Genomic DNA, 27,544 nt, shown 5'->3' with positions numbered 1-27,544 from the left:
TGTTAATGGCTCAGGGAGATGATATTTATGAAGTCTCATAGTTGGTGGCAGATTACACGTTCATGGTGGATGGTATCTTGCGGTGGTTGAATTGCTAGCAGGTCAAGTATGAAAAACAGAGGTCGAGTAGTTGCTTAAAGGAGATGGGTTAACCGAAATGGGAGTGACAGAGTAGCATATGGATCCTGTGGTAGGATAGTCACTCGCCTTGAGAAAGTTTAGAGCGATTTGGGAATCATGGTGGAAAGTGACTGGGTCTACGGATTTTACTTGGGATGGTGGCTACTATACTGAGGAAGATTGAATATGGCAGATAGGAGTTTTCTTGAAATGAAGATGGGTGTGAAAACTTGATTATCATTTTTGGATGCAACGTGACTTCGAGTTTGGAATGTATTGTCGGACTTTCAGTTGATGTCTATGGGGAATAAACAGACTCCTATAGCTGGCGGGCGAGCATGGGCTCAGGAGGGTTTACTGATTTCGTGGTAGTTATACCCAGTGCAGCGTCGTTGAAAGATGTGGGGATGGAATTCCACATGTGGGCTATCTCTTGCGAGCAGGTCAGCGGTTGCGTGATTTCTGATGAAGCTTCTACTATGAGTTCTATTTACTACCCAGCGGGAGTTCGAATAGGCAATTGTGGCTGATAATTCGGGATGTTTTATGAAAAGTTTAATAATAAAGATTTTGTGATATTTGGCGGGTTAACAGTGCGAGATCATGGTGAATGAGAAGGAGGAATCTCTGGGGGTTCTAGATTTATGATATAGTAGCTTAAAGCTAAGTGGGGGTGCCCATCATCTACGATTGGATCGCGTGGTTGTCGGCTTGTGCAATTTCTGGTTATCGGTGGATTGTTTATGACTAAGAAAAGAAAACATCAGGGGTAATTTGAACAAAGAACTTAATGAGTGTGTGCTATATTTCTCCTTATTGATTCATGTGTAGATTTTTGGGAAGACTCGGAGTTTGTGCTTATTGTGGATGTGATGTACGAGGAAACGAATTTAGCCGGTTGTTTCTTTGAGAGGGTGTTCAAGTGCTAGAAGAGCGTTGAAGTTTGGTTATAATTAAAAGAGTGGGTGACTCTCAACAACTGTCCTAGTGGGTTCAAGAATTAAAGTGCATCGCCTAAGGATTTTGGGTCCATTGTGAGGTTAAGGATCGAGTTTTTGCAGTGGATTATGAAAGGGGCTTGGAGTATTCTATGTTATCATCGGGTCTACGGTGCAGTAATAAGGAAAAGGGAGAAATAGCTTCGCAGAAGGTCTTGCAGAATGGGTATACCAGTTGGAGATGCTATTGTGCGCTTGAGGAGGGTATGAGATGGTTCATGGGTATTGAGATGATGTGGTCTCGTGATTGGGGTCACTCAGGATGAGTGCGGATTGAGTTCGTTATGTTTTTTAATGGAGCTATTATTATTATTATTATTATTTCTAAGGCGGGTCAAGAGTGAATCTGATGAAGTTGGGTCGGTTGGTAATGGTTTGAATCAACGTGATTGAGGCAATGATCAGTTCCTTCAACAAGTTAATGTTATACAGGTGATTTGTGGCGGTACGTGCAGTCTTGACAACCACCATAACTTGATGGATTTGGGAGGTATTTGATTCAAATGGCCTTATTGTGTAAATGGATTTCTGAGGTGTTATGGCGGTTTAGATCACGACTTGATGTTTGTATTTTCTATGGTTATGGGAATTCAGTTGCATGTTGCAACTTAGATGTTGAGGATCAAGGTTGCGGTCCGGTGTTGATAATAATGTCACGAGCTCGGATGAGCATTGAAGAATTCAGATGTTCAAAATAAGCTACATTTTCTTTAGTGTCACTTGAGAAAGGTGTCCTATGTAAGAGGCTTAGTGTACCGATTTGCAGATTCTTGATTTTATTTACAACATTAGTACGGTTGGTGGTATGGAGGTGCATGCTTTTCTACCTGGTGCGAAAGGTCGTGGGAGCGTATCCCACGGGAAAATCTGTATAAGTGTGACATATTAGTTACTTGATTGTTAAAGATTGAAACCAAGCATGAAGATTATGGTACTATCGTTAATGTGAGAGTTTATGAATTGAAGGTGCTCTATTCCTTTGGTTGTGAACTCTGGGAATTTTTTACGGATTGGGCGGCTGCCCGTGTGTGTCATGAATATGGCCATTATGGATCCTTGAAAGGTTGTTGGCCCAGTATGGTATGATCAGAATCGGCTGAGGTCCGTTGGTGGGTCTAATGTTAATGTGTGCTCTACGTCAGGTCAGACACGTTCACTCGGCATAGCATTGCTTACGGAGGAGACTTCGGGCGTTGGATGTTATTCCCGTCATCAGTTATTCCATGTAACACTCTATTGTGTCAGGTGGGTTGTGAGATGACTTGATTATTCGCACATGTGTTGTGATCCCGTGTAATTTGTGGTGTTATATGAGCGAGATGGCTCTCGAGATGCAGGTCATTTATTTCACCTTAGTCATGCTTGGGTTTTGTAACGTATGGCGCTATCCGTCTCCCTAAGGATTGTATTATGCACTTGGCGTTCTTGTGGTCAATATTCGAGAATTTCGTGGGTATGAGCATCCTGACTCGGTAGATGTTTCCTTATAGATTGTTATGTGTGGATCGGGTGGCACGTTGCCACGGGTATGTTGTTTGGATCGGGTTGCACGCCGCAATGGTATCATGTGCGGATCGAGTTGCACACCGCAACTGTGAGATGTCGAGTACGGTTCCCTATATCTATTCTTGTGTATTTTGTTCCTCATTCTCTGAGAAAGTTTCATAGCATCTGTTCGACCATTTTATTCGTTACGCGGGCTGGGTAGTTCTTTCCAGAGATCGTTCTTCATTATGTATCATATTCAAGTTGTATCTTGTTAGTGTATTGATGGCGTCATATGAAATTCTGGGCTGTGTTTGAGATGGCTTATTGCCTGAGCAGCTTGTACTGGATGAGACGAGTTTATTGGACTTGGGATCAGTGCGATCGGAGTCATATAGGGTATATTAAAGAGCAAATATCGTTATTCAGTTGCGAATGAGGTAATGGTTCTTGTCAGGAGAAGAGACTCCATGATTTGTTGATTCGGCAGGTGGTTATTAGTTTCTACACATCTCTTCCATCATGGAAGTATTGCGAGAGTTGGAACAAGGCTCGTATGCATTATGAGGTGTATTGCGAGCATCAGATTCGTAAAATTCCAGCTATTGTGGTCGGATGAAGTTATTATGGGCAACCGACTTATGTGGTGCATAGTGTGATTTCAGCATAGGTCCATGATCATGTTTTGGTACAGTGTGTAGTGATTGATACGGTGTTCGAATGTTAGAATCAGGTATTGTAGAGAAATTTGAAGGTTGGAATTTTGTTATAAGGCTTATTGACAAAATAAAAGGGAGGATCTTCAGTCTAACTCGAGAAATTGTGCTCAACTAGGTTATGGTGGCACGGGTAGGTGCACGAGGTGTTAAACAGTGATTTTGGACAACTCCGGAATAATTCTTGGCACGTTCAAGGACGAACGTATGTTTAAGTGTGGGAGAATGTAACGACCCGACTGATTGTTTTGAGCTCTAGTGCATCGTTCGTCGGTTAGAGGCCTTGAGTAGTTTCACTTTATGTATTACGACTTGTACATGTGGTCGGAATCGAATTTCGGAAAGTTCAGAGTTGATTCGGATGGAAAATTCTAATTTCGGAAGTTTTAAGTTGGAAGAATTGACTAAGGTTTGACTTTTGAGTAAATGACCTCAGAATCGAGATTTGAAGGTTTTAATAGGTTCGTATGATGATTTTGAACTTGGGCGTATGTTCGAGTTGAGTATCGGGTCACCCGGGAGCATTTCGGCGCTTATTGTGGAAAGTTGGCATTTTGAAGGTTTTAGAATTTTCTAAGTTTGGTTTGAGGTGGACGTTGGTGTTATCGATGTCCGTTTGGGATTTCGAGCCTTGGAATAAGTTTGTGTCATGATTTGTGACTTGTACGTAAAGTTTGGCGTCATTCTGGAATGTTTAAGTATGAATCGGACGCGTTTGTCGAAGTTTGAAAGTTTGGAAGTTTAAAGAAAGGTTTCGATCGTCAATTCATAGTTTTGATGATGTTTGATGTGATTTGAGGCCTCAAGCAGGTCCGTTTTATGTTATGGAACTTGTTGGTAAGTTCGGAGGGGTCCCGGGGGCCTCAGGTGTATTTCGGATGAGTCGCGGATCACTTTGGAGCTTTGTTGTATTGCTGAAGGGCCTGAGTACTGGTGAGATCGCACCTGCGGAAAAAGGACCGTAGATTCGACGGCGCAGGAGCGGCCAGGAAAGCGCATGAGCGAATTTTGGTTGGGCAGTGCTGGGACCGCAGATGCAGTCGTTTCGCCGCAGAAGCGGAACCGCACCTACGGAGGGGGCGACGCAGAAGTGGGGGAGCAGATGCACAACAGGAACCGCAGATGTGGCCGGCGACCTGGCCGGGGTTCTCGCAGGTGCGATATTGAAGCCTCAGAAGCGACCAGGGGACCACAAATGCGAGATAACGCTGGGCAGACTTGATTTTTATACGGAATTTGGCCCATTTTCTCTTGGCTTGGGCGATTTTTAGAGAGTTTGAAGGGGAGATTTTCATCAACCATTGAAAGGTAAATAATTCCCACATGATGTTAGTGAAATACGTGGATTATATGTGGATTTAAATATGAAAATTAGTAGAAATTTTGAGATTTTGAGAGAAATCTAGAAATTGGTATTTTTGAATTTTTACCACAAAATTGGACATGGAATTAGGAATAAATTATATATTTGAGTTTGTAGTGTTATGCGTAAAGTTTATTTTCAAAAAAAAATGGAATCTGGACACGTGGGCCGATGGTTGACTTTATTAACTTTTCGAACGGAGTTGAAAATTATTATAAATTGTTAAATTATAAGCATTGGAGTATATTTTGATTGATTTACACGTTGTTTGACTAGTTTTGGGATGCTTGGCTTTGAGTTGAGGTGTTAGAGAGGCATTGGAGCCAGTTATGAAACTTCGGAGTAAGGTAAGTCTCTTGTCTAACCTTGTGAAGGGGAAACTACCCCCTAGGTGATTTGATTGTTATGTGCTATTAGTTGCGGATACTATGTACGCACGACGTGATGAGAGTCCGTACGTAGCTAAAGCATGTTTATGTTCGGGTAGACTTAGGACTTTACCATGTAATATTTAAAATATTTGAACTCATTTTGCTGGCTTAATTAATTAAAATTATAATTGAATTTGATTTGGAAATATATACATATATGTTAGGCTGAGCCTTATTGCCTTGAGTTGTTGGCAAGTTATTTGAGAAACGGTAAAGGTTATACTCACTTTGTGTTCATATACTGTATGGTAAGCTCGTGTCTTGTAATTTGATAATTCCTTTCCTTTCTTGTAGTGCGGGCCGAACGCCTCGACAGGATTATGTACCACACTCTTATGGGAGCGGGTCGTTCGCCTCGACAGTATAATAGATGCATCTATGGTTCGTGCCGCTTGAACCTTGACAATGTACACGTTATGATGGGATAGGGCCGATCGCCTAGGCAGTATTATATTCCTTCTGAGCTCTGGCCGTATGACCTCGGCATAATCGTGCGTTACATCGCTAGCAGTCCGAATATTCACGAGATTTTTTCTTCCACTGATGCCTTGCATTTTTATATGGTATGTCTTATTCATTTGATATTGGCACTGGATATTTTCTAAGCTGCTGAGATAGAATTACAGATGAGAGATTGATATCGTTTAAAGAAATTATTAGAAGATTGCATTAGTTACAGATTTACCTCGCTACTACTGTTGTACTTCTTATCTGTTTATAATTTATTATATTTGATTTATTGGACCACTAGTAAGTGCCAATGTCGATCCATTGTCACTACTTCTGCGGGGTTAGGCTAGATACTTACTGGGTACGCATTAATTTACGTACTCATGTTGCACTTCTGCACTAAATGTGCAAGATCTGACATGTTAATTTGGTGATCATCTTGGCGCGTAGGCGCAACTGTTGAGGAGACTTTACGTGAGCTGCATTCCAGACTACGCATCGCAGTCCACAAAGTCTTTATCGTACTATTTATTTTATCCTGTCTCATTTACATTCTAGACAGATGTTGTATTATTATTGTACTCCTTAGTAAATGCTAATGCACTTGTGACACCGAATTTTGGGATATACTAGTTGATGCTTATGGTTCTGTATATTATCATCGCCTTTTATTTCTCTTATTACAAACTACAAATTTTGTACATTCTCGTGGATATAAAAGTGTAAATTTCCTTTCTTATTAAAACTTATGATTTCGAAAGTAATAAAATGAGTAATTAAATTGATCAATCACCGTTGGCTTGCCTGACGACGACGTTAGGCGCCATCACGACCTATAGTGAATTTTGGATCGTGATAACTCAAGCTAATTTTACATGCTTACATGTAAATAATCATAACTAAGTTGTTGGAAATTAAAATCTACGATTTTAGAATGAAGTTTCTTCTCAAGAATTAACCATAGAAATATAATTATTTGCTGGTCAAGTATTCATTCAGAAACGAAAGGCACAAAGAACCAAGAGACTATAGGACAAACACCAATTCAATATTCCAGTGACCTCTCTAATATATCTAAATTGCTAATGTATTATCAGTAAAAAGACAATTGGGAGGTACGTCGGTTGCGCTCAACCTAATAGTTGTTGGACTTGTTAGTTTACTTTGTAGAAATATATGAAAGGGGTAGCTAAACTTAAAACTATTTTTATGCTTACAAGCATGAATATACTTGTTATTGTTAACTATATATAGTCCTTGTCACTGTTCCAAGAGAAAGAACACCATCTCACAGGATCTTGACTATTATTACTACTTAAATAGAAGCCGGATTTTCGACAAGTTGCACACTTTCCCTGTCATGTTCGCTGTACACACGTTAATACTAAAATTATGATAATATAAACTACATTCATTAGTAGGGTTATTTTGATTTTTTTTTTTGGGACTATATGAATGTAAATATGAACCGTTGCTTACTAAATGAAATTGATCATATATGCAGGGACATAGTTACAGTTCCGCTTACGGATTCAACATTTGTATTTATCTTAAAATTCACTTAATATTTACAAATCAACTTATTAATCATAACTTAATAAGCTATATTTAGTAGAATTCACAACTCAAAAACTTAAAATTCTAGTTCTATTTTCGATTATGTATGCCAAGACATTCATAAGCTTACTAATTTACATACGTAACTTCGATGGTTCTAAGCATGATCTTATCTCGAAGCCAATTTATCATTGAAAAAGGTGAACATTCTTTAAAAAGAAAAGAAAAAGTAGGGACCCAATTTTTTTTTTTAGTAAAGGACATATGACTGAATTTTCAATCAGATCTATTCGCAGCTTTTTGTTTCATATCTGATATGCTTCTAGCAAGAACGAATACTGCTTTTCCACAAAAAATAAGAACTATAGTTGTATAATAAGACCTCCACTTCCACTATGGACTATAGTCTATAAAATAATTATGGAAGTTCAATGGTGCGTATTGTTTTCATGAAATTTTTAATAATCAATCACTTTCACGTTTTATTACTATGATTTAAAGTGTTGTTTTCTTATTGTCACACACCATATAAGCATTGATGGAAAGCTGGTGACAGATAAAAATATGCAATTGCAAAGCAACACCTTTGCAAAGTGGCGAGCAGCGATATGATTAACCACACGCGTAATCGGAATAAGTATTTGAAGTTTATAGATTCTGAATTTATCGCCGAACTCATAATTCGTATGTATAATTAAATATCTATATATATTTAATGAATTTTTCAATACAAATATAAGATCTAAACAAAAATTACTGGATTTCGTCAGAATCCGTATGTCGCACTCTAACCTCCGTCCCCGCATGATATATATTACTCCTTCCATTTAATTTTACGTGATACTTTCTTATTAATTCGTTTAAAGAGATAATGGCATTTTTTTATATTTAAATTACAAATTTTGAATGTCTTTTTTTCTGAAGCTATAACTAATCAAAATATGCCAAATAAATTGAAACACTTGGAGTAGAAGTTATTTTCTGAAGCACTTAACATTAACAATTAGGGTTTTCATGTTATAATTTCCATCAGTTTCGCTCGACTTGCTTTTTCAATTGGTAAGATGTCTTAATTAGGAGGAGCTGTTGCTTTTGGGGATTAAGAGATCATGTCTGTTTCCTTTGGTGATAATCTTTTTATTCGTTAGATGCTTATCATGTTATTTTTTCCCCATATTTATTCAAATCACTATCGTAATATTCTTCTGATTGTGAAAAAAAGCCAAACAATAGTTGTCTTTGGCATATTAAAGTAAGTTAAAGTGTTATCACTGATCTAGTAAGGTCTTTTTCTTGGATTTTTGTTTAAAATTGAAAGGGAGATTGTTTGTTTGTTAATCAGTGATGATCAATACAATTTAAAATTAAGTAGATTCTAATGTATCTATTTGGAAGGGCCTTCGAGTAATGATATAACTGTCTTCGTGTGGCCTACTGGTCAAGGCTTTGAGCCGTAAAATCTGATGCTTCTGCTTTGCAACTTGAGCTCGCTGAAGTTCTATAATTTGTATTACCGCTATTAAAGAATAATTTTTTCATTCTATCGAAATTAATCCAAGTACATTAGTAACAGTAAGGAGATTAAATTCTTTAAGGACACACAAGAAAATTGTGGGCTCAAAATTTTTTATTTCTAATCTAGCTTTTGCATTTCTGATTTTTTGTTTTTAAACACAGTTTACTATATGTTAGGGTAAAAATTTATTCGCACCAAATATTTAAGCCGGGTAAGTATTTAACCATTCACTAGACCTAAGAAGATCTTATTTTTTTTACCTTATGAAGCAAGGTAAACATGAAATAGAAAGAGTCGAGATGAGAATCTCAATGAAACTGCGATCAATATCAACGATAAAGTCTAGTGATATTCTTTAAACGATAGCCAAAGCAAAAAGAATATAAAGAGAGACATGTAAAACTAAATCAGAAAACTCATATTTCTCTCTAAAGGCCATTATAGGGATTATTAGGGAATTCTATTTTTTGAACTCCTTGGCCCTTTTTGCATTAACAACTAGGTCAAGAATATGATAAGATTGACCACCTTTTAGTTTGATTTAATTTAGTGGAAATATTTAAAATTTTGAAATGTTAGTCCTCGGTTTTCGTTGAGGAGCTTTATATGTTTATTTTTCTATTTTTGAAAAGAAATTAATTAGGTATGTTTGCAAGCAAGAAAACGTTTTCTTGAACCGGAAAAAAAAAAGAAATTATTTTCCAGCACTATTTGCTTAACTTAAATTGTGAAATTCTTTTTAGCCAAAAATAAAAAATACCAAAGGAGGAAAATAGTTCCTTCATTAATTGGTGAAATCATTTTCTTTCACAAATATCGTCAAAACAGTATTAAAAGGAGCAAGTAACATATCAGCCGCCTCATGCAGTAATCTAATCTCTATAGCTGGTAGGAATTAAAATTTGATGACGGCTTACGTCTTATACAATTTGCACCTAAAATAAATAAATAAATAATAAATAAATAAATAAATAGTTGCAATTAAAGAAATAACAAAAGCTTTTGCGTATATATTCATACTCCAAATTATTATTTTCAAAGTTATGCACGTTTTAGCTTTTTGGACAGTCAATAATCAAGAGTCGAATTAAATTATTGAAAGCATATCACAACCATTGGCACTTCCAAAGGTCTAATAATTTGGGTGCCAATCATTAAAATACAGTAGAATCTAATTTCTTTATTTATTCTTTTTTCCTTTTCTATATTTTATTAAAAATTAAGTTATAACATCATGGTATCCCGTTGCAATTAACGCGGATGTAGCTATATTTAAAAAGGTTCAACTAGCTCATCCTAGTATTTTCGATAAGAAATATAGATATATTTTCTGAAAAGACACCATAATGCTTGTTTGGCTTGTAGACTCGAAAATCTCTCATTCGCATCTCTTTCCTCTCTCAATTCTGATTGATTAGCGTCTTCCTTCGCGCAAGCTAGTGTCTAATGACCCTTTTATTGTGTTGTATTATCTTCCAATTGGGTTGTTGCGATTACTGGTTGGATATCTAATTGTCCACCCTATAATAATAGTATCTTGTACTTGAATTGGTGGCTCGTTTTTTCTAAGTAATGGAGAAGAGGATCGAAATGTACCCCTAAAAGACTCTACTAAAACAAAAATAAGCTATCAAGAACATAGAGAAGGCAGGATGAGCAGTTGGTCAGATTTAATATGAATCGTACATGGACGGTAGTCGGAGCCGTGCCATCGGCGGCTCTCCCAAGTCCCTGCTTTTTTGTCTTTTGTTAAGGAACCATAGCGTATGAATTCTACCTAGCAGGTCTCAGTGAAATTTCATATTGTTCAGAAGTGTTTCGGTCCTCAAGTTTAAGCGGCTATACTTTGCAACTATGATTGATGTGAGAGGCTACTTCAATTATTCCAACAACTATAATTGTTGTGTGTGTATATATATGTAGCACTAGTATTTCGTATCTTTAAAAAAAACTACATATTGAGCTCGAGATTGCATGTCAATTATTGAAAACCTGATGCTAAGCACCCTCCACTTCCAATCAATAGGTTGTGAGTTCGAGTCACCCCAAGAGCAAGATGGGGAGTTCTTGGAGGGAGGGAGCCGGGGGTCTATCGGAAACATCCTCTCTACCCCAGGGTAAGGGTAAGGTCTGCGTACACACTACCCTCCCCAGACCTCACTAGTGAGATTATACTCGGTTGTTGTTGTTGTTATTGAGTGACTTTTAAGTTTTGAGTTCTCTAATTTTAATTATTGAAGTGCTTTTTATTCAAAGTATTTGTCATAATCTGTTGAATTTTAGCTTATATAGGATAGTCTATGTCACGACCCAAAATCCCACCACATGCTTCGTGATGACACTTGGTCTCTAAGACTAAGTAAGTCGATCATAATAACAATTCAAGCCTTCTTTTTTTTGAAATAGATAATCGAAACCAACATCGTAAATAATTATAACACCTTCCCAATACTGGTAATACTGAGTCACGAACTTTAACTGAATACATGCAATGATTTCAAGGATCGAATATAAAATATTGTTCAAAATGAAAAGGCTCCAAGTGACTACGACGACCAAGCAGATCTACTTTAAGTCCTTGCGACCACACTCTAACTCTGTCCAAGTCTGATATCTCCAATACTTGATTCTGCACAAAAATATGCAGAAGTATAGTATGAGTACACCACAGTCGGTATCCAGTAAGTATCAAGACTAACCTCGGTGGAGTAATGACGAGGTACAGTCAAGACACTCACTAGTCTAATAACCTATACAATATAGAATACAAAAATAATATGAAACAAATAGTAATGATAGCAACAATAATCAACCAGTGATATAAATAGCAGGACAACAAGAGCACCATAAATATTGCTCAATAAATAATGAATACAAGTACAACCATTTAATCAAGTCCTTCAATTATAAATCTTTTACCTAAAAGTTTTTCAAATAATAATCTTTAGAATATAATCCTTACCAATAAATATATTTCGAATATACTTTCTTCAAATAAATATCTTTCAAATATAATTCCTTCAAATAAATATCTTTCGAATATAATTCTTTGAAATAATATTTTCAATATAATTCTTTCAAATAAAAGTCACCTTGTGACACCTCATTTAAAAATCATAAAAATACGGGTCTCAGCCCACTTCCATATTTTTACGGCACCTCGTGCCCGTATTTCTATCACAACTGCACGGACAACTCACGTGTCAATAATATCAATGTATATAAGATCCACATGATCAATTTATTTTCACTAAAGTGAGTTTACAATATTTAAATCAAGTAAGAAATCAACAAAGAAATGAATTTATTTTAGAAATTATTTGGATGAAGAAAATAACATTGCACTTAAATTAAAACATCAGATAAACTACTGATTTGGATGTAAAACTATTTAATTTAAAACATAATAATAATTTTTTTTTATTTAAAAAAACTCAATCATAAAAAATCAGTAAGAAAAAAAAACATAAATATACTAATTCAGAGTCTCGTGCTAAAAAGCAAAAGCCAACACAATACAACTAGGAGTACAAAACACATAATAATAAAGTCAACTAGTACATCACAGAAGAAGACAAAAATTTACATACTCCATCCATTTCAATTTATGTGAACCCATTTGATTGGGCATGGAGTTTAAGAAAAGAGAGAAGACTTTTGAATTTATGGTGTAGAATGAAGCACATATATTTTGTGTGGCTATAAATCATTGCATAAAGGTAAATTATTTCCAAATAAGGAAAGAGGTCATTCTTTTTGGCACGGACTAAAAAGAAAATAGGTTCACATAAATTAAAACAGAGGGAGTATTAAATGAAACAAAATCACCAAAGACAAGAACATAAATAAAGAAATATCAACAGGGCACTCCCGAGGTACCGCCTCGTAGTCCTAAATCATAAATAAATTCACAATATCTCATTTTCTTATATCACCGCGGGAGCCTTCACATTTAATTTTTAAAGAAATCATTTTTCCCGAAATAGCATCCTGTGTTTTAGCCATCCTTATCACACCGCATGACTTCTAGTAGTTCCCCTACTAGCCACGTGTTTCAAGCCACACTTATCTCACCGCATGCGTTTCAACACCCTTGTCTTATATCACCGCATGCGTATCAATATCACAATATTTCACAAAGTGCACCTCAAGTGCCCAAATATCACAGCATAATACAACTTGCGCCTCAAGTGCTCACATATCACAACATATCACAAATTGCACATCAAGTGCTCAAATATTACAACATATCATAAATTGCACATCAAGTGCTCAAATCTTACAACATATCACAAATTGCACATCAAGTGCTCAAATATTACAACATATCACAAATTGCACATCAAGTACTCAAATATTATAACTTTCCACAGAAATCAACAATACATTATTTTTTCATAATAAGGAGCCCACGACTCGATCATAATGTACACAACATCTTAACAAAAAATATTCGGGAGTGAACAACTCAAGCGAATAATATTTCACAATTTGGCACTTTGCCTCAATATGATTCATGGCCTTTATAATTCAATACCAAATTTTTAACAACGTGAACTAAAAAGTAATTCATCAAGGAACAACACCTCTTTTAAACCACAACTTCAGGAAATAAATAGATTTATTCATCTTATTAACTGATTTTTTCTATTTAAATTATCTGTAGGTAAAATCAATAATGAAAGTGTTTTCCATAAAAATGGCAACTCAAACAAACACAGAGTTCACATAAAAGTCAATTGGCAATCACACCAAATTATCATATAAAAACAATCTCGGCAAACAAGGAATGAGGCATGACAAATAAGGGATTTAATAAGTTACAACAATTTTCTTATTTAATACTTAAGGGCGTCTATGAATTTCAACCGATATAATTTGCACATATAAACCAAGTACGTACTCGTCATCTCGCGTACATGATTTTCAATTACACAATTTCCACATAAGACTCAATGCCTAAGGGATAATTCCTCCACTCAAAGTTAGGCAAGATACTTACCTCGCTTCGCAACCAAATTCAAGATTCCAATAAACCTTTGCCTCACGAATTCGTGTCCGAACACTTCAAATCTAGTCACAAACAATTCAATATACTCAATACGAATCGTAGGAATTACTTTCATATGAAATTACTAATATTTCGTATTAAAATCCAAAAATCATTTTAAAAATAGACAATGGGACCCACATTTCGAATCCAGAAAAAACTCACGAAATTCGAATACCCGTTTCGATACGAGTTCAACCATACAAAAATTATCGATTCCGACATCAGATTGCCCTTCAAATCTTCAATTATAATTTTTGAAGATTTCTACCATTTTTCAATCCAATCTTTACCCATTTGAACTTAAAAACCTTCCCACAACCTTATTGGTACAAGTATGTATAACTAATACTCTCACATCCAAAAATCATTTTACTAATTACCCATTTCTAGTTAGATTTAGAAATTGAAGGATTGGGGAAAGAAATTCTTACCTTTTTGAAGCTCTAGCAACCCTTTGATGCGATATCAAGGTTTGATTTAAGGTAGAGTAGTGAAATCCTTAGTCCTTCCTTTCCTCTCTCTAGAATCGCTCTCCCCTCTCTCTAAAACACCAGAAAATACCCAAAAATATGAACCCTAAATGAGTTAAATGAAATGGAGGTCGGGTTATAAAAAAACCCTCCAAATTCCAGACCGGGCTACAAACCAGGATTCGCGAGCTCTGTAGCGAGCTAAATACCAGTCTTCGCAAGCTCTATAGCGAGCTAAATACCAGGCTTCGCGAGCTCTATAGCGAGCTAAATACCAGGCTTCGCGAGAGATATAGCACGGTCTAGCGCGCTACATACCTGGATTTGCGAGGTCGAAATGATTCAACTCCCCAACGCATTGTTCAACTCAATAAGTACGAAAATACAATACATTAGCCTACCTTGGCATCACGAAACCTTAAATTTCTTGGCGAAAGTTTACAGGGCATTACAATCTGGTGTACAAAGCATTCCGCATTTATATTGTGTTCGGAGAAAGACCGCATCCCAAAGGTGTGTTGTAAACCGTCTACCCTAATGAAAGCATTAATGACTGTTTTCACGATTCGAACTCGTGAACTATAAGTAACATGAAGATCATCTGCCTTGATATCTCATTTTGCTCTGTCTCATTTTAAGTTTCCAAATGTTTGAACACGATATATTAAAGTGGTCAATTGTATCTCATTCATCGAAGAAATACACTGTCCAAATAGGTACAGACAAAACTTTTGTACAGATATAAAATTATTGAATCTCTTGATACCCAAGTGCATTCACTATCTGTGCACATTTACATTTTTTAAATTTTTATATTTAGAATTTTTGGTTTCGCCACTGATATCAAACAATAAAACTTCTACCTGTTGTATAATAATTTTATTGTTTGATACAGTGGCGGAACCAAAAATTAAAAGACAAGTTTTTCTTTTGCAATTTTTTTTCATACGTAGTCGATCCATGCTGTATTGCATGCCATGAGGTAATATCGCAAACAAATACTACACAACCAAGCTTGGCTTAGCCTGTTATCACCCCTTCTTAATAATTATATCAGCCAAACAAATTGACCTGTCAAAATGCAGACAGCTACATGAACAAGGTTCATCATTTCAATATGAAAGTAATAAATTATTCAGAAATGAAAGGCTATGAGGAACCAAGCGATTAAAGATAAATGCAACTCCAATATCCAAGAGAATTTGAAGAATTAATCTAAATAGCCGTATACCTAACCGCCTAAACTAAAAATAACAACAAATATATAATATGTGTGATTCGTGTAGGATAGGCATATAACTATGTATATATAATTAATATATAATTTATATATACCGACTAAAAATAAACAATAAATTATGCCGGCTATTTGCATAAAGATTCCGGAGAATTTCAAGTATCTATATATAGTTACCATCGATTGTCAATTCTATTATCACTAAAGACTAACTCAATGGTTCAGACAGATCAGCCAATAAATCTTCGACATAATATATGAAGGGGTAGTTCAAAGTTAAAATTATTACCACTATATAGTTATAAGACTTATAAGGTTGGTTTTAAATGTTCAGTTAGTTTGAGAAAATTGGGAATACCAGAGAGGTTGAATCAGCAGTTTCTCAAGTTTTGAATTAACGCAATCCATATAGTTTATGACTTTAGTTCTTTTGTATCACATTATTCTTTTATCATCATTATAGGTCAAGATGAATTATTATCTCATATAAGACTATTTATAAATAAACATGTATCTACAAATGAAGCTCTTTATGATTTTCATCACGAAATATAAGTAGGAAGGGATTGAATATTGTAATGATGATGATGGATAAATAACAAATGAAGTTAGAAAATTAGTAAATGAAGATTTTTTTAGATTCATTTATTTATAATGTATTCTTATTCGTTTAGAATCATCTTATATTTTCATATTATTTGTAGCACAGCCTATATAATTACGATATTTGAGTATCATTCAAAAGTTATTTGATAATTGTATGAGTTGTTTATATAATTACATTTAAATGTTATTATTGGATAGATAAGACGATAATTATAATTTAGTTAAAACGAATGATTTAAGGTGCTCAAATAAATCAGATCAGTAACTAAAAGATTATAGTTTCCTATACATTGAGAAAAGGCAGAACTAAATTATATTCCGTGCTAGTACACAGACGACATAACTTTAAAATTTTAAATTTTCTGAATTTTTTAATACAGTGACTTGTATGATTTATCAATACAAAATTAAGCAATCCAGCCAAAAAAAACTTCACTCAGAAGATAATTTTCTCAAAGCAGCTCAAATCTATCTTAATTCATTCCGGAGGCTCCAACCAGGGATAAGAACAGGAGTGCTTCAAGCTTTTAGTATCCAGTTAAAAATGTTAGTACTGTATACGGTTAAAACCGATCCTCGGTCATGAAGATCGATCGAGGATGGCATCTCAATCGAGGGGTATCTTCATGGAGATCCCGAACGAATTCCGAGATGGAGGCGTCGAGCTCGGGCGTTCGAATCGACCATGGTAACATCGACCGATACAGGTCCCGAACATCGATGCCCAAAAGTGATCACCTAGCTTGAAACCATGGCCAGGTTTTCGATCCGATACCGAGCTCGAGTCGGTATCGAGCTCACAGACATAAAGCTATTACAACCGCACCAAAGGAGAGAATCTCTGCGGGAAATAAGGAAGGGACACACCATCATGGGTCCTCCACTAGTAATATTTATTCCATCATGTTGCTATAGATAAAATAGTGATCCTTGGCTATAAAAGGCAGGAGAGTTTGTAATAGAACACACTTTTGACTAAGATTAAGAATTCATTGTGTTTATCTTTCTAAAGCTCACCTAATATCTTTATTCATCATCTTCTATTTTTGTACTACAAATAAGTGTATTGTTATTTTCATATCAGAGGAATCTACTTGCCCTTAGAACCATACATAAATTCAACGTTATCCGATTTTTCGGGTAAACAGTTTGGCGCCCACCGTGGGGCTAAGGATAACAAGTGATTATTTGATACAAATATACAGCACACTCCAGCTTATAACTTCATGTCAGCAATGGCTCTGCCAATCGACCTCGAAACCGGCCTTCAGGACGAAACCAACAACTTGATGCCCGTGGCCGAAAGGCTACCCAACAACATCAACGAGGCTCGAATCGAGGAACCCGAAATTCGAGCTGAAATACCAGTAGATATCAATTCACGAATAGCTCTAGAAGCGAATCAACGTTCCGAGCAGGAAAGAAGCGTTCAGGGTGGCGCTCGACCCATAGCCCGAGACACCCACAGCACGGGGGAAATCGGGGTCAGCTTGCGCATGATTTTTGAAATGCTACAAGCCCAACAAGTAGCGATAGCTCAGTTGCAAAGCCAAACTCATATGCGAAGCAATCCAAACTCCAATCCGCTTCTTCAAGAAGTAACCCCCAGAACGGAGCCCGACACAGTGAAACCGAACAAGCGAAAATCAGGAACCGCTCCTGAAATTGCTAAACTGCTCGAGGAACTCACAAAGCGAGTCGAAGCCAACGACAAAAAATTCGAAACATATGATGCTAGGATCGATCAGATCCCGGGGGCTCCGCCCATGATGAAAGGGCTGGATTCGAAGAAATTCATACAAAAGCCTTTTCCATCGAGCGCGGCCCCGAAACCGATCCCAAAAAAGTTTCGTATGCCCGTAATTCCCAAATATAACGGTTCGACCGATCCTAACGAATATCTCACCTCATATACATGTGCCATCAAAGGCAACAATTTGGAAGACGATGAGATCGAGTCCGTATTATTGAAAAAGTTCGGAGAGACCCTCGCAAAAGGAGCAATGATCTGGTATCACAACTTGCCACCGAATTCTATCGATTCTTTTGCCATGTTAGCAGATTCGTTCGTAAAAGCACATGCTGGTGCCGTAAAGGTTGCAACGAGGAAATCGGATCTATTCAAAGTAAAATAAAGGGGTGAAGAAATACTGAGCGAATTCGTATCCCGGTTTCAAATGGAACGCATGGATTTGCCACAAGTCACAGACGACTGGGCCATACAAGCTTTCACCCAAGGGTTGAACGGACTGAGTTCGACAGCATCACGACGGTTGAAACAAAGCTTGATCGAATAACCTGCAATAACTTGGGCGGATATACACAATAGGTATCAATCGAAAATCAGGGTCGAAGATGATCAATTGGGATTTCCGTATGCACCCACGCCTCAGAACCGCGCAACCACTAAAATTCTGAAGGAAACCAACAGAGAACAAAGGTCAAACAGAGACCGATATCAACCGTACGTCATAGATCGGGTGAACCACAGTTCGACGCATGAGACAGTTAGGAGTAACCGCAGATATGATCGGGGGTAAATTTCTCGGGGACTTATGAGCAAGAGAGGTTTTGATAAACATGCCGATCCTATAGAAGTTCCTCGATTATCGGAATATAACTTCAACATCGATGCATCCGCCATCATATCGGCCATCGGACGCATAAAAGATACCTGATGACCTCGACCCATGCAGACCGATCCGGCCCAAAGGAATCCCAATCAAATATGCGATTATCATGGCACCCATGGTCACAAAACGGAAGAATGCTGACAATTAAGAGAGGAAGTAGCCCGCTTGTTTAACAAAGGGCACCTCAGGGAATTTTTGAGTGATAGGGCGAAGAACCATTTTAAAAACAAGGACTTCGGCAAGCAAAACGAAGAAGAGCCACAACACACCATTCACATGATCATCGGAGGCGCCGATACCCCTCAGGGACCTATGCTCAAACGCGCTAAAACGTCGATTGTGAGGGAAAAGCGATCTCGAATTCAAGATTACACTCCCTCAGGGACTTTATCGTTCAATGATGAAGATGCAGAGGGAATTATCCAACCCCATAACGATGCACTGGTAATATCCGTACTCATGAATAAAATTAAAATTAAGCGTGTGTTAATTGATCCAGGTAGCTCGGCCAATATCATCAGATCGAAGGTCGTAAAACAGCTCGGCCTACAAAATCGGGTTGTATCCACAACTTTGGTTTTAAACGGATTCAATATGGCATGCGAAACCACCAAAGGCGAGATAACCCTACCGATAAACGTCGCCGGAACAATTCAGGAAACAAAGTTTCACGTGATTGAAGGCGATATGAGATATAACGCCCTTTTCAGAAGGCCGTGGATCCACAACATGAGAGCTGTACCTTCGACCCTACACCAGGTCCTCAAATTCCCAACACCGACAGGTGTCAAAATAGTGTACGGAGAACAACCAACAGCAAAGGAAATGTTCTCCATCGAAGAAGCAAAACCAACATCTTCATCTTCGCCAGTGAATGGATCGGGTTCAAAAGGAGGCACAGTCGAAGACCGGAACGCCAAATAGCAACCAAAGACATCGGCCCCGACCCAGCCAGATAAGCAGAGCATCGAAGAAGATAGTGATCAGTGGATCCTTCGATCCTTCGTGACCCCCGATGATTCCGATGCTACCACTACTTCACACTCCAAAAACAGACGAAAAACTTTGCTTGTACTTGGCAGTATCAGAAATCGTAGTAAGCAGTGTCCTAGTTCGGGAAGAGCAAGGTACGCAATTTCCCATTTATTATATAAGTCGGACCTTAGGAGAAGCAGAAACTAGATATCCGCACCTAGAAAAATTGGCACTTGCATTGATAAGCGCCTCTAGAAAGTTAAGACCATACTTTCAATGTCACCCCATATGCGTATTAACCACTTTCCCGCTTCGTAATATTTTGCACAAGCCCGAACTATCAAGCCGATTGGCCAAATGGGCCGTCGAACTCAGTGGGTACGATATCGAATATCAACCCCATACGACCATCAAGTCTCAAATTTTAGCAGACTTCGTGGCCGATTTCATGCCAACCCTCATACCCGAGGCCGAAAAGAACTCCTGTTGAAATCGGGTACATCATCGGGGGTATAGACCCTTTTTACGGATGTGGCTTCGAACGTGAAGGGGTCAGGACTAGGCATAGTTTTAAAGCCACCTACGGGTAACACTATTAGGCAATCTATTAAAACTACCAGGTTGACTAACAACGAGGCCGAGTATGAGGCTATGATTGCAGGTCTCGAGCTAGCTAAAAACGTGGAAGCATAAGTCATTGAAGCCAAATGCGAATCTTTGCTGGTTGTAAGTCAAGTAAACAAAACCTTTGAAGTTCGAGAAGATAGAATGCAAAGGTATTTGGACAAACTACATGTCACTTTGCACCATTTCAAACAATGGACTTTACAGCATGTTCCATGAGAGCAAAACAGTGAGGCTGATGCACTTGCGAATTTGGGATCACCGGTCGAGGAAGGTGACTTGAGCTCGGGGACTATCGTTCAACTCTCAAGATCCGTGATCGAAGAAGGTCACACCGAGATAAATTCTACGTGCTTAACCTGGGATTGGAGAAATAAGTATATTGAATACTTAAAGAACGGAAAGCTCCCATCGGAGCCTAAAGATTCAAGGGCCCTAAGGACTAAAGCTGCTCGATTCACGTTGGCTTCAGATGGAACGCTATACCGAAGGACATTCGATGGACCATTGGCAGTATGTTTGGGTCCAGGAGATACCGATTACATACTACGTGAGGTGCACGAGGGAACTTGTGGGAATCACTCCGGTGTCGATCCATTAGTCCAAACAATAATCAGGGCAGGGTATTATTGGATCGATATGGACAAAGATGCGAAGGAATTTGTTCGAAAATATGACAAATGTCAAAGGTTTGCACCAATGATCCATCAACCCGGAGAGCAACTTCACTCAGTCTTATCCCCATGGCCATTCATGAAATGGGGAATGGATATCGTCGGCCCTCTGCCATCGACCCCAGGTAAGCTAAATTCATTTTATTTATGACTGACTATTTCTCTAAATGGGTTGAAGCACAGGCATTCGAGAAAGTAAGAGAGAGAGAAGTTATAGACTTTATCTGAGATCATATCGTATGTCGATTCGGGATACCCGCCGAAATAGTATGTGATAATGGGAAATAATTTGTTGGCAGCAAAGTGACAAAATTCTTCGAAGATCACAAAATAAGAAGGATATTATCAACACCGTATCACCCCAGTGGGAACGGACACGTCGAATCAACGAACAAAACTATCATTCAAAACCTAAAGAAGAGGCTGAACGACGCTAAAGGAAAGTGGAGAGAAATCTTACCCGAAGTCCTTTGGGCATATCGAACAACGTCAAAATCTAGTACGGGGGCAACCCCATTCTCCTTAGTAAATGGCTCCGAAGCCTTGATACCAGTCAAAGTCGGCGAACCCAGTGCCAGATTTCGATACACAACAGAAGAATCAAATAACGAGGCTATGAACACCAGCCTCGAATTATCGGACGAAAAATAAGAAACTGCTCTCATCCAATTGGCCGCCCAAAAGCAACGAATCCAAAGATACTATAATTGAAGAACCAAGCTCCGACATTTTAAGCCCGGGGACTTAGTGCTAAGGAAAGTCACCCTCAATACCCGAAATCCGAACGAAGGGAAACTAGGACCGAACTGGGAAGGACCATATCAGGTTCTCGAGAATGTCGGAAAGGGATCATACAAGCTCGGCATTATAAACGGCAAGCACCTATCAAACAATTGGAATGTGTCACATCTAAAACGATACCACCGCTAAGGTACGACCCTCCCATATTCATTTATATTTCAAAACTAACCCCTGTAGAAGTCCGATCAGGAGCTAAGATGGATCCTTCAATACGAAGCCTTAGATCTGAAAGCACGCGTTGCATTCTTTTTTCCCTTAGACCGATTTTATCCCAAATGGGTTTTTCGGCAAGGTTCTTAATGAGGCAACCAATGATCGTGCTGCACTTACAACAGTAACCGAGGCCTCTTTACAATCGACCTAGAATACTAGGGGGGGCATTAGCCCTCAAATATATCAAGTTCTGATGCAAGAAAGTTATTTCACAACAACGGAGTTCTAATAGGAAAAGTTGTAAGAGCCAAATGGTCAAAAAGAACCACGCTCATGCAGTTGGCCCGAACCTAGACGCGAAACATGAACACATGTATAATGACTTGCAAAGAAAGGTCTCCTCTTTACCGACATCTTATATCAAGAAACATTCCTCTATTTGGAGATTTATTACGCAAACAGAATTAAGATAAACTAGACTACTAAGCCTACGGGCTACATTTATTTTGAGTTCGAGCAAGTACTCACTCGACTATTACGCCTACGGGCTACATTACTTTTAGTTCGAATCATTCACTCGACTACTAAGCCTTCGGGGTACATTTATTTCAAGTTCGAGCAAACACTCACTCGACCATTATGCCTACGGGCTACATTACTTCAAGTTCGAATTATTCACTCGACTACTAAGACTACGGGCTACTTTTATTTTGAGTTCAAGCAAGCACTCACTCGACCATTACGCCTACGGGCTATATTTCTTTGAGCTCAAATCATTGACTCATCTAATAAGCCTAAGGGCTACATCACTTCAAGTTTGAATAAGCGCTCGCTCGGTTATAAAGGCTACGAAGTCCAAATTTGATTAAGTTGTTTAAATCCTTGTGAAAACATTCACAAGGCGTAAATAAAGTCTTCACAATACCAGAAACAAAATAGAAGCAAGTCGGCAAAAAAGGTGGATATTTCTATATACAAAATTGTTTACATGATTGATTACAACGTAAAAACTAAGGACTAAGCTTCCTGGTCATCCCCAAGAGCGGTCTCTTCTCTATCGCCCCCCTCTTCCCCGTTCTCAGATCTGCTCTTACTCCCATCGCCATCATCATTGTCATCATCATCGTCATCGGAAACCAAGGCTTCAGCATCAGCTTCGAGTTCTTTGGCCCTTTTTATCTCTTCAGCGAGGTCGAAACCACGAGCATGGATCTCCTCAAGGGTTTCCCTCCGAGATCGGCACTTAGCAAGTTCAGCGACCCAATGTGCTCGAGTATCGGCGGTCTCGGCAGCCTCTCTTGCTTGGACCTAGGCAGCTTCAGCATCGGCCCGATAGACGGCTACGAGTGCATCCGCATCAGCCTTTGCCTTTTCGGCATCAGATTCAGCCTTGGCAAGTACAGAGGCCAACCGAGCCTCGAGCTCCTCTATTTTTTTGCTTAAACCATGCCTTTTTCCTTCATTCTCTGAAGTTGGGTTTTGGCCGATGATAACTGGGCTCAAGTGGTTTCTTTCTTTGCAGCAAAACGGTCCATACTTTCTTTCCACTGCAAAGACTCTATTTTTATCACGTCGACCTCCTCACGAAGCTTCCCGATCATCTCAATTTTTTGCTGCAACTGTGAGACCGAAAAATTAGCCATCGTTCCGGTATCAAGCCCATAGGCTTTTAAAAGTATCATTACTTGCTCGAATAGATCGGTCTGATCTCGGTAAGCCTTGGCCAACTCAGCTCGGAGGTCTTTTATTTCCTCTTCCCTTTGCCCTATGAGAAGTTTTAGGGAGTTCCTCTCATCAGTAACCCGTTAAAGGTCAGCCTCGTATTGACACAGCTCGTTTTGGGACCGAGAACATGCTTCTCGATGAACTACCGCTGCCTGCAAAGAAACAAGAAATGAAGTTAGAAACAAAAAGTAAACACAAAGGTAGTATCGACAAAATAATTTTAAGGCTTACCTGATTCAAAGCCTGCTGCACCCCGCGAAAAATATCAGATTCATCACTAGTACCAGCAACGTCCTCGATACTGGTAAACAGGTCACGAAAGGGATCCTCTCCATCATGAGGCATGTCTAGATCGAGGGCCCCCAAAGCTTGGGCTTCCCGAATCACCCTGCGGAAAAAGTGAGAAAGGTGGGCGAATCTTCGATTGTTGCTGCCCCAAATGAATCACTTGGAGCATTCTCTACGGTTCGAAGGGATTCAAGAGGGGCCCATTCAGACATATCCCCCATCCGTTGGCTCTGATGGGATGCATATTCGATCTCCGACAACTCAGGGACTCCGCCTGAATCTTTCTCCTGTATACCCTCAGCTCAAGGCGGAGCCTCATGAAGCATCATCGATCCAGCTGCCGATGGGGCATCGGTTGTTCTCTTCGTTCGGGCCGCCAGCGCGGACCCATCATTTTCTTCTTCTTCTTCTTCATCTTCATCCCTTAGATGCAGAACCGATTCTACGGTCAAAGGAATGGCATTCTTGTTCGGCTTACGAGCCGTCCTCTTCTTTGGTTTTGGATCTTAGGGAACAGAGGCTTTTTTCCTTTATTTTCCTTCACCAGCTTTGGGACAAAGGCCAAAATTTTTTCATCGATGGACAAGGGCCTCAAAACTGCATCTTTGCCTAAACCTGCATATGGAAAATTTTATTAAAATATTTAGAAGGCATCTCATTTGAATTATCAAAGAGTACGAGAAAGGGTCTTACCGTGATTTTTGGCCTCCCACCGACCCTTTGACAAATCACGCCATGAGCGCTCAGAGTATGTGAAGGTCGAAACAAGAGCTCGTACCTAGTTCTTGAGATCGGGAACTGCTCCGGGTATCTAGGGAACCATTGCATCACAAAAAGAAGAGTATCGATGAGAAAAGAAATAAAAGAACAAAATAGAAGGAAGTAACAGCACGATCACACTTACGTTTCATATTCCAATCCTCGGGAAAAGGGCATCTTTTCGGTCGGAATCAGGTCTAAAGTCCTCACTCGAACGAACCTGCCCATCCAACCCCGATCCTTGTCCTCGTCAATGCTCTAGAACAGAGCCTTGGTAGCCCGACGCTGAAGTTTTATTAACCCTCCTTGAAAAACTCGAGGACGGTACAATCGGATAAGATGGTCGAGGGTGAACGGCATTCCCTCCATTTTGTTCACAAAGTATCAGATCAAGATAACTATCCGCCAAAAAGAAGGATGGACCTGGCCTAGGGTTATTTGGTATTGACGACAGAAATCAATAATAACGGAATCGAGGGGACCTAACGTGAAAGGGTAAGTATACACATTCAAAAATGTAAGAGGTGATATCTTCGTCAGAAGTAGGAATTATTATTTTTTTTCTATCCCAATTGCAATCTTTCTTTAGCTGTTTGAGGTGCTTCTCGGTTATCGAACACATGTACCTCGATAATGGCTCACATTGGCCCGGGGCCGATGAGCCTTTATCGACCTTAAAATCAGAAGTAAGGACATACGCCCCGGGAACGCACTCTTCAGGCCGTGGTTCTGCCGGTGTCTCATCAGCGGCATACTGTGAAGATGAAGCCTTCTCTTTCTGAGGAATGGTTAGTGACATTTTCGCCATTTTCAAATTCAAAGGTGAGGAGTAGAAGAAAGTGACAAAGATTTGGTAAAATTGAAGGGGGGCTTTTGGCAAAGAGAAATCATAGATTAGCGGGTAAGCCAGAGAATACGAAAAGGGACTTGAGAAATTTGGAAGATTGAAGAGGTAAAATTGGTAAATGATAGAAGAAAGGGTTATTGATATGTTTAAGCGATGGCGGTTCAGTATCAGCAGTGGCCGACCACCGTCTGACATGCATTAAATGCCTTGAAAGACTAAATTGACGGGACAGGTATCACGTGGGTCATGATCGAGCCCGATGAAGACGTCAGCTTATAATCCGATCGAGCCGTTGAAAAATCATATTGTTTCTCACCACATTCTTCCTGAGAAATGAGGGGATTATCTGTATACGATCGAAATAGATTTCGGCCTTCGTACGTCTGATCGAGTTCGAAAGATAATCGATCAAAGTGAGTTCTCGAGATGGGTTCCGAAGATGGCACAAACAAGCTTTGAATCCAAAGGGCTGATCAATGTCGAGTTCGATATCATTGTCAAGCTCGGATCCAAATCGAACTATGATGCAAAGTAAAGCTATCAAGCTTATGATCCAGAGACCGACCAACATTGACCCCGAAACAATTTGAGAGCTCGAGCCAAGATCGAGAGCTCGAGTCAGAATCGAGTTTAAACCAAGATCGAGAGCTCGAGTCAAGATCGAGCTCGCAGACAAAAGCCGTTGCAATCCCACTAGAGAGAATCTTGACACGAATTGTGAAAAAGCTGATTTATCGTGGGTCTCCCAGTGAGTATTTTTAATTATGTTTAGAGCAAGATCCCTCTACTATAAAGGGCATGGTTATCATTTCTGTAAAGGCAAGTTTTTCAGGCTTACATTGTCATCAAAACACTATATTCTCCCATAGTAAAGAATTATTCTTTCAAGCTTCTTAAATTGATTCCACTTGTTGAATCCTAAAATTCATCTTCTTTACAAACTTATCTATTTTGTATTCTTTGCAATCTATATTTGTATTTCTATTTATCCTTACAATTTATATTAAGTTGCGCCACATATCCTTAGAACTACGTATAAATTCAACTCCATCCGTTTTTCGGATAAACAAATACTTCTTACGATCAAAATCAAAGATCCATTAAATATAGAGTAATTGAGATGAATGTGAGAAGTGCTAGTCAAAATACTCCCTCTAGAGTAAAACATTTACTAAGTATTACTTGTTGTCTACCCCTTCTAAAAATCACTAAACATTAATCAATAGGTTAAGCACTAAGCTTATAGCATGGCATTATTGGATTGGACTATAGATTATCACAACAAGAAAAGCATCAAAGATCCAAATCTATCTTTCATGTCATTCTTTAAATTTTTTTCTCTTTTTTATGAATAACAAAACTGCACTACATTATTTGCTATTGCAGATATTTTGAGATGTTAATCTCAAAGTTAAAAAAAAAAAAAAATCTAAGTAACCTCGTTCTTATCTGAGTGCTAAAAGACAATGTAGAATTGCAAACAACCAATTACACTTTGAATTTGCATGGCTCTTGCTATCTATGAAAGGACACGAAGAAGGAACACTAGTTGGGAACAATTAATCTTTCTGCTGAATTTTAAATAGCAACTTTGGTGCATGCCTAGGGAGCAAGATTTTTGCCAAAACATATGGTCCCAGGGTCACTACTTAAGAAAAGAAAAGGCTTAATCCTTTTGTTTTACCCTTTTTCGTAATTTTCAACCTCACTTTTCCCAAAAAAAAAAAAAAAAAAAAAAGCAAGGAAATCACGTTACTTGGTGTTCAGATTATATGCAAAACTATAACTAATGTTTTCTTCTGAAGCCAATTCAGCGGCAAAAGGTCATAATTTATTGGGTTGATATAAATAGCTAGCCGATGCGAAAAGGTGTTTATTAGGGAGCAGACGAATTTTTTCCTACTTGTAACTGCCAAATTAATCCATATATCTTCAAAATACATCACGGCATGCGACTTAGAATCAAGAAAACAAATTAGATACAAATTAGAAAATATATAAAGTTGCGCTCACAAGTTTTATTAATATAATGATTCTTCTTTACACATGTTCAGTCTTCCCTA

General features: G+C 38.5%; 1 protein-coding gene across 1 annotated transcript in view; it reads right to left on the bottom strand.

Moving 5' to 3' along the window:
- Nucleotides 1–25,442, bottom strand: part of LOC107818959 (uncharacterized) — a 63,757-nt gene extending 38,315 nt beyond the window's left edge. Inside the window, exons 1-5 of the mRNA XM_075229970.1 lie at nt 25,277–25,442; nt 24,354–24,490; nt 23,975–24,162; nt 23,819–23,888; nt 23,734–23,739 (exon numbers count right to left, since the gene is read on the bottom strand). Coding sequence (XP_075086071.1) covers nt 23,734–23,739; nt 23,819–23,888; nt 23,975–24,162; nt 24,354–24,490; nt 25,277–25,442 — 567 coding nt within the window. The remainder of the gene's footprint in view (nt 1–23,733; nt 23,740–23,818; nt 23,889–23,974; nt 24,163–24,353; nt 24,491–25,276) is intronic.
- Nucleotides 25,443–27,544: the final 2,102 nt, after the last annotated feature.

The sequence above is a fragment of the Nicotiana tabacum genome, chromosome 14 (genome assembly GCF_000715075.1).
Source record: "Nicotiana tabacum cultivar K326 chromosome 14, ASM71507v2, whole genome shotgun sequence".
Taxonomy (NCBI): Eukaryota; Viridiplantae; Streptophyta; class Magnoliopsida; order Solanales; family Solanaceae; genus Nicotiana; species Nicotiana tabacum.
The sequence above is the reverse complement of the archived record's forward strand: the minus strand, read 5'-3'. Positions and strand labels throughout refer to the sequence as shown.